This window comes from Misgurnus anguillicaudatus, chromosome 21 (assembly GCF_027580225.2).
Source record: "Misgurnus anguillicaudatus chromosome 21, ASM2758022v2, whole genome shotgun sequence".
NCBI classification, from domain to species: Eukaryota; Metazoa; Chordata; class Actinopteri; order Cypriniformes; family Cobitidae; genus Misgurnus; species Misgurnus anguillicaudatus.
In genome coordinates, this window is record NC_073357.2 from 4377160 (window position 1) to 4395354 (window position 18195).

At 35.6% G+C, this 18195-nt stretch overlaps 1 protein-coding gene and 1 long non-coding RNA gene across 2 annotated transcripts; one reads left to right on the forward strand and one right to left on the reverse strand.

Moving 5' to 3' along the window:
- The first annotated feature begins 236 nt into the window (after window positions 1-236).
- LOC129419032 (E3 ubiquitin-protein ligase TRIM39-like) lies at window positions 237-4960 on the forward strand. The gene is made up of 7 exons (XM_073859902.1): window positions 237-300; window positions 439-992; window positions 1096-1191; window positions 1281-1514; window positions 1584-1725; window positions 4198-4224; window positions 4358-4960. The coding sequence occupies exons 1-7, from the start codon at window positions 237-239 to the stop codon at window positions 4903-4905; spliced, it is 1665 nt and encodes a 554-aa protein (XP_073716003.1). The 3' UTR covers window positions 4906-4960.
- A 2386-nt stretch (window positions 4961-7346) lies between these two features.
- Window positions 7347-11268, reverse strand: LOC129436537 (uncharacterized). The gene is made up of 4 exons (XR_012360418.1): window positions 10906-11268; window positions 10129-10168; window positions 9854-9999; window positions 7347-8218 (listed from the first exon to the last, which is right to left on the reverse strand). It is a non-coding gene; the product is annotated as an uncharacterized lncRNA (long non-coding RNA).
- Window positions 11269-18195: the final 6927 nt, after the last annotated feature.

The window sequence follows — 18195 nt, forward strand, 5'->3', positions numbered from 1 at the left end:
AAATCACATTAAACAATAAGAATGATGATTTTATAACAAGACATCAGACAGGTAGACATTTAAATTTGTTTTTAAAAATTGCGGTTAAAATTTCTTGTGTTTTTAATTTGTTTTTTAATGAAAGGGAAAAATGTTACAGGTCATTAAACTAAACACAGTTAACACAGATGATAAAGTGTGTGTCAGATGTGATTTGTGATGTGATTGTTTCCTCAAAAGTTTAAAAAAACCGACCAATGGCAGAATCTTCACCAACATCACCAAGACGGACCAGAAGAAAGAGTACGGAGGAACATCCAAGTAAGTCAACAATACAAATTTTTATAAATATTAATTTTAATAAGTAAAATGCATATGTATGTGTAATTAAATGTTTTTACTCAGTAATGTACAACCTGTCAGTAAAAGAAAAATATAATTTCTCTCTGTGTTTTTCAGATCTGTCATCCTCCAGTGTTTCTCTGTCTGAAGAGCTTCAGTGTTGTGTGTGTCTGGATGTGTTCAATGATCCAGTCAGCACTCCATGTGGACACAACTTCTGCAGGATCTGTCTGAAACAGTGCTGGGACAACAGTCAGATCTACAGCTGTCCATACTGTAAAGAAACATTCAGTAAAAGACCAGAACTCAAGATCAACACAACACTTAAAGAGATCACGCTGATCTTTAAAGAAAAGTTCAGTCTGAGAAGATCTGAAGTCCTCTGTGACATCTGTGATGAAAGAAAACTGAAAGCCCTGAAGTCCTGCCTGATGTGTCAGACATCTTACTGTGAAACTCACCTGGAGCCTCACCAGAGAGTCCTGAACTTAAAGAAACACAAACTGATGGATCCTGTGGAGAATATAAAGGACTATATATGTGAGAAACATGAGAGACCTCTGGAGCTCTTCTGTAGAGATGATCAGACATGTGTTTGTGTGTTTTGTACTGATGGAGATCACAAGAATCACAACACTGTTCCTCTAGAGGAGGAGAGTAAAGAGAAGAAGGTACGAGTACATAACAACATGAATACATGCTTTATTCATCTGTTACACATATTCAAACAACATGATATTTTGTCAGAAGATGATCAAATGTGTCTGTCTATAGACTCAACTGATGAAGACACAGACAGACATTCAGCAGATGATCCAGAAGAGAATCAAGAAGATTCAAGACATCAAACACTCAGCAGAACTCAGAAAAGTGAGTATGAAAATATTTGATGGAATATAATGTTTTGATTTGTCTTATAAATAAAGGTGATGAATTGTAATGAAAAACTGATTTCTCAGAGAAGCAGAGAGCAGGAGAAAGCAGCGAGTGTTGAGGTCTTTAGTGATCTTATCAGATCCATTGAGAGATGTCAGACTGAGCTGCTGGAGATGATGGAGGAGGAACAGAAAGCAGAAGAGAAACAGGATGAAGATCTCATTAAAGATCTGGAGCAGGAGATCACTGAACTGAAGTGGAGAGACAGTGAACTGGAGAAGATCAAACACAGTGAAGATCATCTTCATCTTATACAGGTCAATGTCTCTCTCTCTCTCTCTCTCTCTTATACTGATATGTATTTCTCTCTCTCTCTCCTGCTGTAGATTGACTCATCATCACTGTGCAGAGCTCCAGACATGAAGAACTGGTCTGAGATCAGTATGAAGACTCATGTGAGTGTGGAGACTCTGAGGAGAGCTCTGACTCAACTACAGGAGACTCTCAATGAGAAACTCACACAAACTGGTAGGTCAATATTAGTTACAAATGATTATTTGTGTTGTTAAGTGTCTGCCATCAAACACATGGATGTTTCTTCAATAACATTAACTTTGTTTTCTCTGGTGTTTTTATTGAAGGGTTTTATTGTTTTGCTTTTTTCTTAGACACCAGCTTCAATTCTAAAATATGAAAGTTTATTATTTTTTTTACTTTAAGCATTTAAAAGTCTATTTTAAGAAAATAGTTCTTTTATGCAAAGAGGGACATTGTTGGTAAAATGATTTATGAATAAAAGTCAAGAAACTTTTTCTTTCAATTAATACTCAACATTATGCTTTGTAGAAATTTTTCAGAAAAATGGAAAAAAGAGTATTTAAAAAATGTATATACAGAGTAAACAAATTAGACAAAAAGTGTTTTAAGTCCATATAGACCATTTCAAAAGATATAAACAACACTGGTCCAGAAACACTTCCTGTTACAGTTTGTGACAGTATTTTCTTTTTTTATTTCACATATATCAATATCTTTAAGATGTTTGTTTAACTTTTTGATTCAGTTCTATACAGGCCCGGATTGGCCATAGGGAGAACCGGGAGGATTCCCGGTGGGCCGGTCTGTTTTTTTTGGCCACGAGGGCCGGTGTTGTCATGCCACCGGGATGACGCGTATTTGCGGGTGAGAGATGTCCCTGCCGCTTTATGCACAAGTTGATTGTGTCCCGAGTCCCGACCCCTTATTGGAAGAATTCTTGCATTAGGGTTCATTGACATCTAAACTAAAACGCATGGGAAACGCAGGACGTGCTGCTGTCTTCTGGTTTTCAAAGCGCTTACTTGAACACGAGTTTTGTTTCAGACGTGTCTATATTGAGTGCGCTTGCCGGCCGCGCGTCTATATTTAAAATAAACTTGAGCGCGTCTTTTGAGTGCGCTTGCCGGTGTTGTGTCGAACTCAGTTCCCCCTATGTTTCCCTTTGGTGTAGTGCTTTTATAACGTTTTCATCACGTTACATTTAGAAAGATTAAAGATTTGAATTGGTTATACTAAAAAGGCATAATATCATGTATTTTATAATACAATTTATTAAATATTTCATACATTTGACAGTTTTCTATTAGGGTATTTCTTTTAAAATATAGCCTGTCTTTTTCTTTTTTTTTCCTTTACTGGTCGTTTTAAAAATGTAATGTTTGCATAGATAATTAAATAAATATTATACATTTAATATGATTCATACTGTAAAAATAATTGACTTACCATTAAGAACAATACAGATACATTACAGAAATGCACACATATACATCTCAGTAGCCATTAAAACTTAAAATATATAAATAACAAAACCTATAACGTGATAAAAACGCCATAAAAACACTACACTGAAGGGAAAAATAGGGGGAACATAGGGGGAACAGACTTCGACACAACACCGGCCGCGCGTCTATTATATTTTAAATAAACTCAAGCGCGTCTTTTGAGTGCGCTTGCCGGCCGCGCGTCTATATTTTAAATAAACTTGAGCGCGTCTTTTGAGTGCGCTTGCCGGCCGCGCGTCTATTATATTTTAAATAAACTTGAGCGCATCTTAATACAAACGGGCTGGCCTCTAAACGTATTTTTTTATCCAAGTCATAGATGAATTCTCTATGAATAGTCATTATTCATCGTTTATTGCAAGAGGAACAAAAATCTATTTGATGCAAAACTCATTAGTTTCAAAAGTATATCCATGATGTTTTTTTTTTTTTAAATATATGTAGGCCTACGTTATTTAGCAATAGACATGATCTAAGTACTAAAAAAAGATACAGATTATTTCCATTTGTTTCCAATGCATACTTGATAAATCTTGTGTATTGTATATCAGGGGTTTCCAAACGTTATCAACCCAACAGTTAATCTCAAGACTCACCATTTTTTAGAAATAGAAATATAGAGGAAAATACAAACACATTTGTTTCCTTTAGTTTTTGAATAAGTTTACTTTAGTAATATTATGGTCTTATGGTAGGGCTGCATGATTATGGCAAAAATTATAATTGTTTACTGCATTTGCACGGAATATGAAATTATATATTTGAAAAATACAGTGAATTGCAAGGCTGCAGAGAACAGTGCACTACTGCAGACTTATTCTACTGAGGGTTTAAAGATATTATTTTAATAGTCAGTCGTGAACTAAAGTGGGCCGGTCTAAGGCATGAAACTCCAGGGCTGAAAATGAGTCCCACTCCGGCCCTGGTTCTATATGTTCTGTTGGTTGTATTTTATCCCAACATTTATCTAGTGTTAAAAAACTGAAACAAGAAGTGCTTCTGGACCAGTGTTGTTTATATCTTTTGAAGTGGTCTATATAAAAGTGATGATAGTTGAAGGAAAAACCTAAATATTATCTGCTATAGAGATAAAGTTACTGATTCTTGTTATCTGTCAATGTTTTTAAGTTTCTTCTCTAAACTCTTACTGATGTTTTATTGTGATTTGTCTTGACAGTGTTGATGAAGATGCAGCAGTATGCAGGTACAATGTGTGATCTACCCTCTTCTCTCACATTCACTAACAATAATACTTTACATACGCAAACTCATCTCTACTATTATAAACACATCAACATCTTTATATTGTCATTCATATTCTCTTATCTCTCTCTCAGTGGATGTGACTCTGGATCCTGATACAGCTCATCCAAATCTCATCCTGTCTGAAGATAGAAAACAAGTGAAACATGGAGACATTAAACATAAACTCCCAGATAATCCAGAGAGATTTGATAGGTGTCCCAATGTCCTGGGAAAAGAGGGATTCACCTCAGGGAGATTTTATTTTGAGGTTCAGGTGAAGGACAAAACTGAATGGGATTTAGGAGTGGCCAGAGAATCTATTAACAGAAAGGGAAAGATCACACTGACTCCTCAGAATGGATTCTGGACTGTGTGTCTGAGGAATGAGAATGAATATAAAGCCTGTGCTGGTCCCTCTGTCTCTCTGTGTCTGAAAGTGAAACCACAGAAGGTCGGGGTGTTTGTGGATTATGAGGAGGGTTTGGTTTGTTTTTATGATGTAGAGTCCAGGTCTCATATCTACTCTTTCACTGATCAAACTTTCACTGAGAAACTCTTTCCTTTCTTCAGCCCATCTCTTCATGATGGCGGTAAAAATTCAGCTCCTCTGATCATCTCACCTGTTCATTACAACAAATGAATTTACATTCAGAATATAAAATACCAAATTAAACTAAAGCTTTATAGAATTATGAATAATATTAATATTAATAAATAATAGTAATTATCTTTACACATCTGTAATAATAATTAATAACACATTCTTTTGTTATATGCAGAATCAGAATAAAGAATTAAAAATGACAAAGTCATTTAGTTTGGTAAATTTGTTAGGTGCAATTGTGGTTCTTTTATTTAAGTTAACTATTAACTTTTATGACAAATTAATATAGACCCCTTAATCGCCCACGTCACTGTGACGTCACCGCTCTTGCTGGAGGCAAAAAATAAGTAGGAACTCATAGCCGGCACGCTAAAAGTTTAAGTTTTTGACTTTAAAATGTCATCTTGTTGTGTTTTTGGCTGCCAGATTAGAAGAAACAGCACTTTTGGTTCAAAACTGGTTTTACCGGATCCCAGACATTTCTTCACAGAAATCAAGAAGACAATTGTGGTTGAATGCAATACGGCGTACAGACTAGACGAAGACGATCATAAATAATGTTTGTGTTTGCAATGCACAATTCATATCAGGTAAAATAATCTATGCATATGTACTGTTGTGTTGGTTTTATCTAGTAAAAATCAGCAAGTTTCTGTTTTATAGGTGAAAAGTTGCCAACTGCGCTATTGTTTAGCTTAAATCATAGGCGGAAATCCCGGGGTGGTCGGGGGGGACAGGACCCCCCCATCTGAGGGTTGTCCCCCCTAAAATATCATTAAAATATGTGTATTGAAAATAATTTAATGATTTATAATACTTAAAATAGTTGTGTAAGAAGTAAAACAATACAAATGCAAACGGAGAAACAACAAAAAACGCTGTAAACATTTGGATTCCCCCCTCCCTTGCCTCACAGTGGTTTGGTCCACTGCCAGCGCCTCAGCGCCACACAGTCGGGTGGTTGAGAAGTGTACGGAGCCGACGCGTTATCAGCTTAATACCTACAAACAAACATTTCCCACCACTTATCAGTTTATCCTCATGTGTTTTAAAACTGGTCTATTTGGACATATAAACATGAACATATTTCATTTTATGAGAACAGAAGCAGATAAACGAACAAGAAAACATTTGTATGCATTCATGCAGAGGTGAGGCAGAGCTGAAAGTAACCAATTACATTTACTCATGTTGCTGTAATTGGGTTTTTTTTGTGTGTTCTTTTACTTTTTTGAGTAGTTTTTAAAATCTGTACTTTTACTTTTACTTAAGTATGTTTTGTTTAAAGTATTGTAGGCTACTTCGCTACATTTTAAATCATATCCGTTACTGAGTAAAAATAAAACAAAAAAGCAAAGTGATAAAGAAGCGCCACGGATGATTGGTTGATGGGCGGGGGAACGCGCAAAAAGAACCATGGAGAGGGACGAGACAGGCGCGCGCTAATGCAGACCCTCAATTCAATTCTTATGAAAGAAACTCCTGGCCATTGACGCGAAACGATTGTTTCATTCAAGCTCTTGAATTGCCGACCGGGTTTTTAGCGCTAATTTGCACAACGCGTTTTTAATACATGCGCATTATCCTTCGAGGTCTAGCAGCTTCGCGTCAAGTCAAAAATAACTTAAGAACGTCCTCAGGAATGCGCAGGTCATTAAACATTGCAGAGAGAGAGAGAGAGAGAGAGAGAGACTTTGACTTTAAAGGTCTATTTATTTACAAATGATTAAAAAACATTAGGAGGAGAAAAAAAAATTAAAATACAAAATTTTTTTCCAAAAACATACAATCAGCTACACATATACTTGCAAGGAGCCATCATAATCAACTTCACAAACACATTGATTTACTCCCCATTTGCATTTAAACATTTCAATATCATTGACCAATTTGTAATATACAAACTCAATTTTAATACGAGATTTTAATAATCCCTTTAAAATTGACACAACATCAGTTGACCCAAGACCATTCATTTGTTTTTTCCGTGAGAGCCATACAGCCATTTTTGCTTGCCCAAGAATAAAATTGATCAAAACATGTGCACTGAAAAAAAAATCCTTTCAATTTACGTAATTTTAATGTGTACATCGGTCCCACATGATCCGATTGTTTAAAACCAAAATAATTTTCTCAAATTAATTTTTATGTATCAGACCAAAACATTTTAATTACTTTAAGTAGTCTAATATAAATATGTTGACTCAAAGTGCTATTTCTCTTTACTATAACACATTTATTTTGTAATGTTTAAGTAATTTTATTATGTAAGGGGACTAGATTTTCATCTGTAATTCCAACATGCTTTTTTAATGCTTATATTATGGGATTATGTAACTCTAAAGTAATTTCATTATGTCTCTGGCACCAGAATAATCACCCATAATTATCCAAATGTTATTTATTTTTTTTAAAAATACAAAATACATTTGCATTGGCATAAAAAGCAAATAGTTTTGTACAAATGTTTAGTGATATTGAGGCAAACCACTGCTTTCAGATCATCAATTCATTTAAATCACTACACATTAATTCAATAACAATCAATAACTATTACAACAATCAGCACATGCAGTACATACATAAAGGGGCAATTTCCCAAACAGGTTGTAGATTAATCCATGACTAGGCCCTAGTTATGTTAGGATATTTTTACAAAAATAAAGTTTACAAACAAACCTACCTTACAAAAACAACACTGGAGTACATCTTTAGACAAAACAATGGCACTGATATATGGCATTGCAAAAGTCTGGGACTAGGAAAAGCCCCATCTGTGAAACTTACCCAAATGTTTAAAATAGTTACTATCACAGTAGATTTAGAAGTGCTAAAGCACAAACACTGCATTCCAAAGAGACATGCAAAACAGTAAGTACTATTATTTATAAAATGGATTTACAAACTGGAAAATATCACTCCTTCAGAAAGTCAGAGCTACAGCATTTATAAACTGTTAAATCAAAGATTCAACAAAAACAAAATACAACAACCATTTCCAAAATCAACTCTGAGCAGCAAACTGTTAATGTATTAATAAGAGAAAACACTTAAAACAGATAAAAAATTCAAAAATGAGCAGCACAGTCTTTCTGATCCTTTCACTGAAAGAAACTGTTCGTTAAAGTTACTCTCAATGCAGTTTGGATTTCCTCAAAAATAAAGCGGAGATCAGGATAGCTCAGGTTTAAGGCATACATCAGCTCAAACACGATGTTGCAACACCTTCATGGCTTCCAGGACTATACAAAGATCATCTTCTTCATCACAAGAAGCATGTTGTTTGAGAGCACAAATCCCAACATTGGTGTCTTCAAATGACCTCACTGATGCTGACTTCATCCATGCCCTGTACAAAACAAACAAATGTAGTTAAAGAAACAGAAAAAAGGTTACTGTTACAATAAAAGTGTCATTGGAAATTAGTACAATGCAAACAAATATAAATGTAAGTATACAGACCCATGTGCATTGCCACAGCATGTTACAATTGGTTACAAATACATGGGTTACAAAGCAAGGCAGGTGCACTGTCCACTGCTCTGGGTGTGTGTGTGTGTGTGTGTTCACTAGGGATGCTCCGATCGATCGGCCGATAATGGCATTAAATGACTCGATCGGTGCTCGCTAAATCTGCCGATCTCATAAACCGATCTTTCTGTTTACTTTTGTCATCAAAAGGATCCTGAATGTGGCTGCAATTAAAGACATTTTTTACGTAGCACGAGCATTTTTACAACCCTTTGCTCATGTGCGGCGTGCAGATTTGTATGTCTCTCTTTGCCTTTAAAGAGATATGCGTATTTTCTATGAGGACGTGCTCCGGTCAACAGCGCGAGGCGTCTTCACATCCCCATCAAACAGCGTATACAACACATATCTATCACGGACAATTGCATCCTCATGCCAAACGTTTCTTATTTGCATGCGTTTTAAAGTTTTGAGCGTTTAAACTTTTATTTTCCTCACAGCTGCTTGTCTGCGTTCAGCCGCCACCCACACACAGCAGCCTGTCATCAGTGCACGTGAAGAGAGCGATCTCTCTCTCACGTCTTAAAGCTGCAGTAACCTAATTCATCTCTCAATAAAATCACTCTCTGCTCTTGACTAAAGAACTTTTATACTTCATATGAATGCGTGTATATTTAATTAATACAGTAAAGACTGTGAAGTGTTTTATTTTCAGTACTTTTAGGAGACATAAGCCTTTTTAAAGCCATATTAAATTTCTCTATGCAGAATCAATATTTGTTGTGCTTATTTATTTGAGTCACTATTAAAACAATAATATACCTAATTACTGCAAGTAATATAACAAAGGCAACATCCGTGGTATTATTTTATCTAGAAGAAAATGTAACAGTTACAGTCATCAAAGAGCTTGCATATCAGCTTTAAAAAAATCAGAATCGGTATCGGCCGATCACGAAGATTACAAATCGGTGATCGTATCGGCTGCAAAAATCCTGATCAGAGCATCCCTAGTGTTTACTACACTGGAATGAGTTAAATAAAGAGGCCACGTTTCGAGTGTGTGCTACCATACCTGACAATCAGATCAAAAGTGAATTCTCTCATTTTCTCACTCTCATGTTGTTACAGACCTGTATAAATGTCTTTGTTCTGATGAACATGAAGGAAGATATTTATTTTGAGAAATGTTTGCAACCAAACTGTTCACTTCAATAGTATTATTTTTCCCCACTATGGAAGTGAATGGGGCTTATGATTGGTTTGGTTACAAACATTCCTCAAAATATCTTCCTTAGTGTTCATCAGAACAAAGACATTTATAAAGGTTTGTAACAACATGATAGGGAGTAAGTGATGAGAATTTTTATTTTTGGGTGAACTACCCCTTTAAATCTTCCCAGGTGTTTTAATGACCCGTGTGCCAAAAGATGTTGTAACTAAAACATACTAAACGTTCTGTACTTCCAACAATGTTTACACATTTTTATGTCTATGAATCTATATTACTTACTTCTGTCATTTGATCATTAATTGTTTGAAGTCTTTTTGCTAGCTGTCATCCTTTCTGATAGAAGAGTTTCATCAGGTTTTTGGATTGGAGGTCCAGGTGACACAGGAACATAAGACAGTAGTGATTCTTTTAAATTCAGCATTTATCTGAAATAAACAAATTAACCAACCATTGTATATTTGAGTAATGCAAGTAAAAGAATAATAATTGTATATTAGTTACAAAAATAAGATATAGCTCCTAACAGCAGTACAAAAATGAAAGAAATGACTTACCAATGCTTTTGAGTGTGTAGCGCATGAAAGGATGATGGACCTATAAGAGGAAATATTCAGAGGTGAAATCAACACATAACCTCAAATGATGAAGGTCACACATACACAGAACAATAATGAAATAAGTATTATATCTGTCATAGGACGCAATGTTGGACAAAATGAGATCTTAAAACACGGTTCTCTTCTGAAAACGTCAGCTTTAAGGTGTGGTCACTTCAAAGCGATTTTTTTTTTTCAGTTAATATAACCAGACGTCACGCGAGACATTGAAAAAAAGCTTTTTCTAATAGAATCAAGTGTTGCTCGTGGCGTAGCGAAGTCACGAATTACTGACGCGGGTCTGTTCAACTGATTAAGCAGACCGTTTGTTTCATACGCAATGTCATTATTAATGTAGTCAATTGATATCTTCTGGTAAATTACTTACATGGATAACGTTACTCTGGACAGAATAACTTTTGGTTAGCGTTTTATTTGTCCTGATACGTTTCCATAGAACAGCTGAGTAAAAAGTGCCTCAAAAGTCAACTCAAAGCTGACAGTTTTCAACTCGGATAAAACTACCAAACGTGAAATAACGTTAAACAGCTGACATTTTTAAAACGCTGTGTTTTTCTTTATGAGCTTGACTGACTGTTAACTTACTCCACCAACCTCCTCCAAACTAATATTTACTACAAGTCATTGCAATGGCTACATATTGTAAACAAAAATAGTCTATCTAGTGAAGATATATCACGTATGAAGCGAACAAAAATAAATAATAGAACTTACTTTAATAACGTGGTGTCCGTCTGAGAGAGTTCTTCTGACTGACTGCTGCTGAGTCTTCTTTTTGGCGCCCAAAACAAACGATCTTTATTCTTCTTTTATGGCAATCGATGTCCTTCTCATTGAGCTATACTGCCCCTGCTGCTCAGGAGGTGCCGTTTTTTGTGCAAACCCAATTTTATTGCTTTAAGTATTCAATTCAATCAATTTGAATCAATGTGAGAATAATGTGTTCATTTTACATTCAAACAAAACATTTTAATCCTAATCAATTAAATTATGTTTACACAAGGAATATAAATATTTTGTGTTGCATATACATGTTTATTTTATTTAAATTCAAAGACCCACTAAGTCCATTTTTTTCAGTGTGCTTCCCTCCTACTTCTATTGTATTTTGGACCATATATGTAAAACACAGGAGTAAAAACTTCCCCAAGAGACTGACACCACTCTTCTAAAACTTCAAACATTGGTTGAAGCCTTGCACACTTTAAAAACAGATGAAAAACTGTTTCATCTTCACCACAGAAAGGACAACCCACCCCTACCTGTGGATCAATGTGTGCTCTGTATCTGTTTGTAGCTATAATACCATGTACAATTCTCCACTGAAGGTCTCCAGACCTTTTTTCAATGGGTGGTTTGTACAGGGACCTCCAACTCCCTTTAGGGGAAGCACCTGGCCCAAACATCTCCTGCCATTTGGACTCCTTAACAGTCTCCAATGCATTAAGGTGCCCCACTTTAACACACAGTACATAGATATTTTTCTTTCCAGCATCACTTAAAAGTTCTAGCTGGGGTGTCTTAAAAGATAGAAGGCTACCTTCTTTTTCTTGCCATGTTACAGTCTCTGCTGAAAAAATCAGCTCTGGGAAAACACAGTTTTCTTCATCAGAAGTTTCTAGCACCATTCCGTGATCATGAGGTAGAAGCTCCACTATTCGATTCAACAAATTTTGTGCCACTCTGACCGATTTCATACCCAGTTTCATAGCCAGATTCTCAGCAGTAATCCATTTTCTGTTTTCTATTAAATGTCCAACTTTTGTTATTTTTGCTGCCCACATGGACTTTCTGATAACATCTAATTTTAAAAGGTCCAAATCCAGTGCAGAATTAAAAAATAGAGGTTCTTCTTTTAACTATAACCTCTGTAAACAGTCTATGCTCCGTGAAAACTTAAAAGATGCCCATGAACTGAAAATGGATCTGTAAAAAGAGCTCAGTCCAGACAAGTTCAGTTTATTAATATCCATAAGGAACAGGTGACGAACTAATTCCATATTTCCTGCTTTTCTCAGGAGAGCACAGGCTACTCCAGCCCAGCTCACATCTTCTCCATACAGCAGTCTCTGTACAGTCTGAAGTCTAAAGGCTTTTATTCTTGATTTAACATCAATCAGCCCCTGGCCTCCTTCCTGCACGGGGAGATACAGTACAGCCGCCTTCAACCAGTGTTGTCCTGACCAAAAGAACTCCACTAGTCTTTGTTGGATTGCTTTAACCAGATCTTCAGGAGGCTCAAGTATGGTCATCTTATGCCACAAAGAAGATGCAATCAGATTATTACAAATCAGGACTCTCCCCCTGTAGGATAGTTGGGGTAGCAACCAACGCCAGCAAGACAACCGAGCACACACCTTTTCCACAAGGCCCTCCCAGTTATTCTTTCTGTACTCTTCTGTACCTATATACACCCCTAAATATTTAAAACCACATCTACCCCACTGTAAGCCACCTGGGAGTGTCAAATCTCTAAAAACTCTACCACACCACAGTGCATCACTTTTACTCCAATTTACTATGGCTAAGGAGGCTTTTCCGTAACATTCTAAAGCCTCCTTTAGTGATTTAATATCATTTTGGTCTTTTATTATTACTGTAATGTCATCAGAATAGGCAGAAAGTTTAATGTGAGAATCTATATTGCTAATCTGTAGACCCATTAGCTTATTCCTTAATCTACACAGCAAAGGCTCTATCACTATACTGTATAGCTGACCTGACAAAGGACAACCCTGTCTAATGCCTCTTTTAATTTTTATGGGTAAACTTAACCCACCAGCCATTTTTATCATGCAAGTTGCCTCAGTATACAGAAGTTTAACCTTGGAGATAAAAATATCCCCAAAACCAAAAGCTTTCAACGTGTCAAAAAGAAAAACATGATCAACCCTATCAAAAGCCTTTTCCTGGTCTAAAGATAACAAACCCATATTAACATTATTACAATAGGCAAAATCAAAAACATCCCGCACTAAATGAAGATTATCTGTAATTAAGCGATTTTTTTATACAGTATGACTGGTCTTCATGTATAATTTCTTTTAATACATTATTTAATCTTTTGGCCAGACACTTTGAAAAGATTTTATATTCTGTACATAAAACCGCAACCGGTCTCCAATTCTTTAATAAAGTTAAATCACCCTTCTTAGGGAGCAAAGATAAAACTGCACGCTGACAACTTGTAGAGAGAGTTCCTTCACTAAAACATTCTTTAAGTATTTTAAAATAATCATCTCCTATAATAGACCAAAAACTCTTATAAAATTCAGTGGGCAGTCCATCCAATCCTGGAGCACGACCTACAAAGAGACTCATTACTGCTGAAGTAACTTCCGCAAAAGTAATCTCAGACTCTAAAAATTGTTTATGTTCTTCAGGTAAAACAGGGAGATCCTTTAACAGCAAGTCTCTACAATTTTCATCTGAGTTTTCAGAGGCATACAAAGCAGAATAAAAATCTACAGCAAGTCTGCGCATCTCTGTTGGATCTGAAGTAGCTTGTCCATATAATGTCCTTCAGAGAATGCATCTGTTTCTGTTGACCCGCTTTACGCCCCAAATTAAAAAAGTAAGTAGTTGGAGTATCCATGTCTTGAACAGTTAAAAAACGACTTCTTATAATTGCCCCTTTAACTCTTTCATTTAAAATTGAGCTTAATTTATTTTTTTTCTCAGTCCACAGTTCCTTTAAATTGGCATCATCACTGGATATCATATTCTTCTCAATATCAACAATCTCTTTTTCTAGCCATTCTAATGTCTTTTTCAAACATAAAGAAGAATGGGACGTATATTTTTGACAAAAACCTCTTATATGAACTTTCCCAACTTCCCACCACTGTATAATGTTTTCAAAAAACTTTTTTCTTTTTTCCAAGTCTCCCAAAACAATTTAAAAGCATCACAAAAATGTTTATCTCCTAAAAGTTTAGTATTAAAATGCCAATAGCAACTCTTATATGTACTTTTAGCCAAAGTAATACCAAACACAACAAACTTATGATCAGAAAAAGAAGTAGGAATAATACTTGTATTAACAACCCTATTTCTTAGGTTGTTAGATATATACAAACGGTCTAAACGTGCAGCAGAAATTCTTTCATTGTAAATTTTCACCCATGTATGTTGCTTTATTGAGGGATTATGTTCTCTCCACACATCAATAAAATTAAATTTTTTAACAACTCCTGCTAAACAAGTGGCAGACAAAGCATGAGGTTCCTCCCCATTTCTATCCAAAGTAAAATCAAGAGTAGGGGAGACCGGGGTTGGTTGTCACAATTTTTACTCATGCATGAATTGCTCATCTTCAAAAAATCTTTCAGCAGTAATTCCTACATGAAATGAAACTTTGGAGTCTTGGCTTTAAATGTGTATACTTTCTACTTTTCGAATGTATTGTAACAGGAAGTAATTAACCATCAAAGACACTCTGACACAATGTGACAACCAACCCCATCACGGGGTTGGTTGTCACAGGGTATGGGGTTGGTTGTCCCTATAGTGATTCAATAGGATTTCAGTGATAAATTGGGATCTGAAAAGATAATGTGTAACTTTTTAGTTTTTTAACGGCAAATAAGTTTTAATATGAATTCACCACTATGATAGTTGTTATTAATGCCCCTTATGTTTAAACAATGGAATTAAAGTGGGTGATCAGTTACTTGAATAGGCTTCATGCCCAGCTGCACTATGAACTCCAGCCAGCTCCTTGCTTCCCGTCCGCCATCACCGGACAAACTGACCAATCCAGGTGTGTCTGGTTATTGTTGTTGTGACTACTGAGGTCAGGCACACCTGGATTAATCAGTTCGTCCAACAATGGCAGACAGGAAACAAGAAGCTGGCCGAAGTTCAGGAAGTAGTGCAGCTGGGCATAAAGCCTATTGTCTACTGTGTTGAGAAATAAAATGAATTTTTTTTTTGTTAAAACCTCTTTATTTAATGCTTTATTTTATTTTAACAGCAAACAAGAACAAACAAACAGACAAACAGTCTTAAAAGGTCTACATGTCCAATATTCTTATGTGACAACCAACCCCACAAGCTATGTGACAACCATCCCCAACTGACTACTTGACAAACATGATAAGCTAGCTGCCACACGGCTTTAACTTGATAGCTAAAAGATGACTCAAAATAAAGCTACTACTTTCAGCTTTCAGTGTTTTGTTTTTGAATGACTAATATCCTACAAGATCTCAACACAAAAACAACACCAACATGAAAATTTACTCTGACCCATAAAAATAAAAAATTGTCTCCTAACCTCAATGTTTTCTGTCTGCTCAGCAAAATTTCCAGTGCAAATGAGTAAGCTATTAAAGGCTAACAAATTGATATCAAAATTGTACCACAGTGCCATGTAGTATGTCTGGAATAAGCAGTGTGACAACCAACCCGTGAGACCCCCTACAGTTGAAATCTCCTCCCACAACAATAAAAACATCATCCATTTGTTCTTGAATTAGATTTTCTAACTTTTTTAAAAAAGTAACTCTTTCTGCTCCAACATTAGGTGCATAAACATTCACAAATAAAAAAATGAAATTATTAATTTCAGCTTTCACAAATAAAAGTCTTCCTGTGACAACTTCATTAACTGTTAAAACTTTAGCTTTAATAGTAGAGGAAAAAAGAATGGCTACACCAGCACTTAGATTTGTTCCATGACTCAAAACATGTTCTCCTTTCCACCATAAGCCCCATTCACTTTCATTACTTTCAGTACTATGGGTCTCTTGCAAAAAAATAACACCTAGATCTTTCAAATGAATCATTTCTAACAATAACCCATTCTTCCTCCCATCCCTCATACCATTAATATTAAGGGAGCCCACCCGTAAAAAAGCCATAAGGTAGAGAGGGAGAAAGAAAAAACAGAAGAAAGCAAGAGAGAGTCATTATAAAGCTTTAGTTTTTCCCCTCGGTAGTCTTTCCCTTCCTATTTTCTTATTCTGTCTAATAGTAGTTAAATGCTTTTTTAGACGAAACCTCTTTTGTTGTGACAACTCATCATAGCTACTGCTTTTTCTTACACGCATCACAGAAAGAACAAACTTTTCAATATCAGGGAAATAATCACTTAACCCACCCCTGTTTTTCCTTTAGTCGTGACAAGAAAAGAGTTAATCTCTTCTACAGTGTACAAATCTTTTTCAATATCTCTGTGCTCATCTGACCAGTGGCGGCTGGTGCTAAAAAAATTTTTGGGGGCGCAAACACACTAAAAATCAAACTTTTACTGTAGTAATGCAGTACTCTTAATAGCCATTTATCAGGTGATGAGTATCATTAGCATTTAATGCTGAAAATGTTACAGTTGAAATCAAACGCACGAAATAAATGGACTATGAATCTGTAATTAACTAATATCAAGGTAATCATTCACACGCACGCACGCACGCACGCACACACACACACACACACACACACACACACACACACACACACACACACACACACACACACACACACACACACACACACAGAGCAACGAGAGAGAGAGAGAGAGAGAGAGAGAGAGAGAGAGAGAGAGAGGTTGCGATAGACATTTTCAATCTCCGTCATTTTTTTTGAAAAACAGCGTTGTAAAGAGTCCTTCGCAGTCATTTATAATCCGTCATTTCATGTTTTAATTATTTTCATTTTCGTTCACATGTCCATTTCTAATCATAAACTTACAAGACGAGCATACAAGTCAAATGTGTTTATTCATTTGTTTAGAGAACAGATAAACGGAGACCGTGCATCACTTTACCATCACACGAAGCAGATGAATTAATTATTTTTTTCTCACAGTGACAGCGGAGGCAATAAAACACGGAGCTTTATGCTGAACAGGCAAATATGAACAAATCAAATAACAAAATACTACTGCGATTAAAATATCAATAAACATGTAAAAATCTGAATTGAACTAAACTCATCTGAAACCATCTTATGTAATAAACGCATGAAGGCAGATTAATGCAGACTCTTGTCATTAGATTTTGTATCTTTACCTTAGACAGGCGTCTTGTTGCAGCGCTCCTGACCTGTAGTGTTTAACTTTAGCAGCCATGCTCAGACCAATCAGTGTATGACATCAAAATATCGCGAGAATGTCTAGAAACCAGGGCGTCATTTGAGCAACAACTTTTCTGATCGCAAAAATGTTAAGCTCTGGCCTGTCATCTCCGTTTCTGACTAAACTGTTCCCGCTAATTCTACGTAATTCTATGTTAATATGTTTGGTTTAATTCAGTATATTATTTTATTTTTAAATTAAATAAATTAAACTGAAAAGTAACTCGCATTACTTTTTTATAAAAGTAACTCAATTATTAATGTGTACATTTATAAAGTAATGCGTTACTTTACTCGTTACTTCAGAAAAGTAATATTATTACGTAATGCGCGTTACTTGTAATGCGTTACCCCTAACACTGTTCATGAGCGGAGGCATGGAGACGAGGGGGGGAAGGAAGGGCATCAGAACTCGACAAATATCCTAAAATTGGTAACACTTTACAGTAAGGGTACATAAATTATAATGAATTAATGCATACATACATGCACGGACTAATCATTACTTGACGCATTAATACCTCATGAATTATCAGGAAGTAACATGAGTTCAAAGTATTTTATTCATGACTTAACAGAAGAACAACTAATTAATTAAGACATTAACTAAAATGGGTATATCATCATGAAGCATGAATTATTAAGTATGATCATGATATTTTCATTAAAGTATTCAAGTCACCCAATCATTTATAAAAAGTATGTTACTTAAAATCCTGTCTTGACCTTTTATTTATTTATTTGTATTTATTTTCTACTATCTCTTGGTAGGGTTATACTACTTGAAAATATATATTTAATTGTGTCCACAGAACATTGCATGTAAAGGCTTCAAATTGTATGTGTATATTCATGCATTTCACGTTATCTCATCATTACATAACTCATCAGTGTTCTCAACGTGATCACATGAGAATATATGTGGAT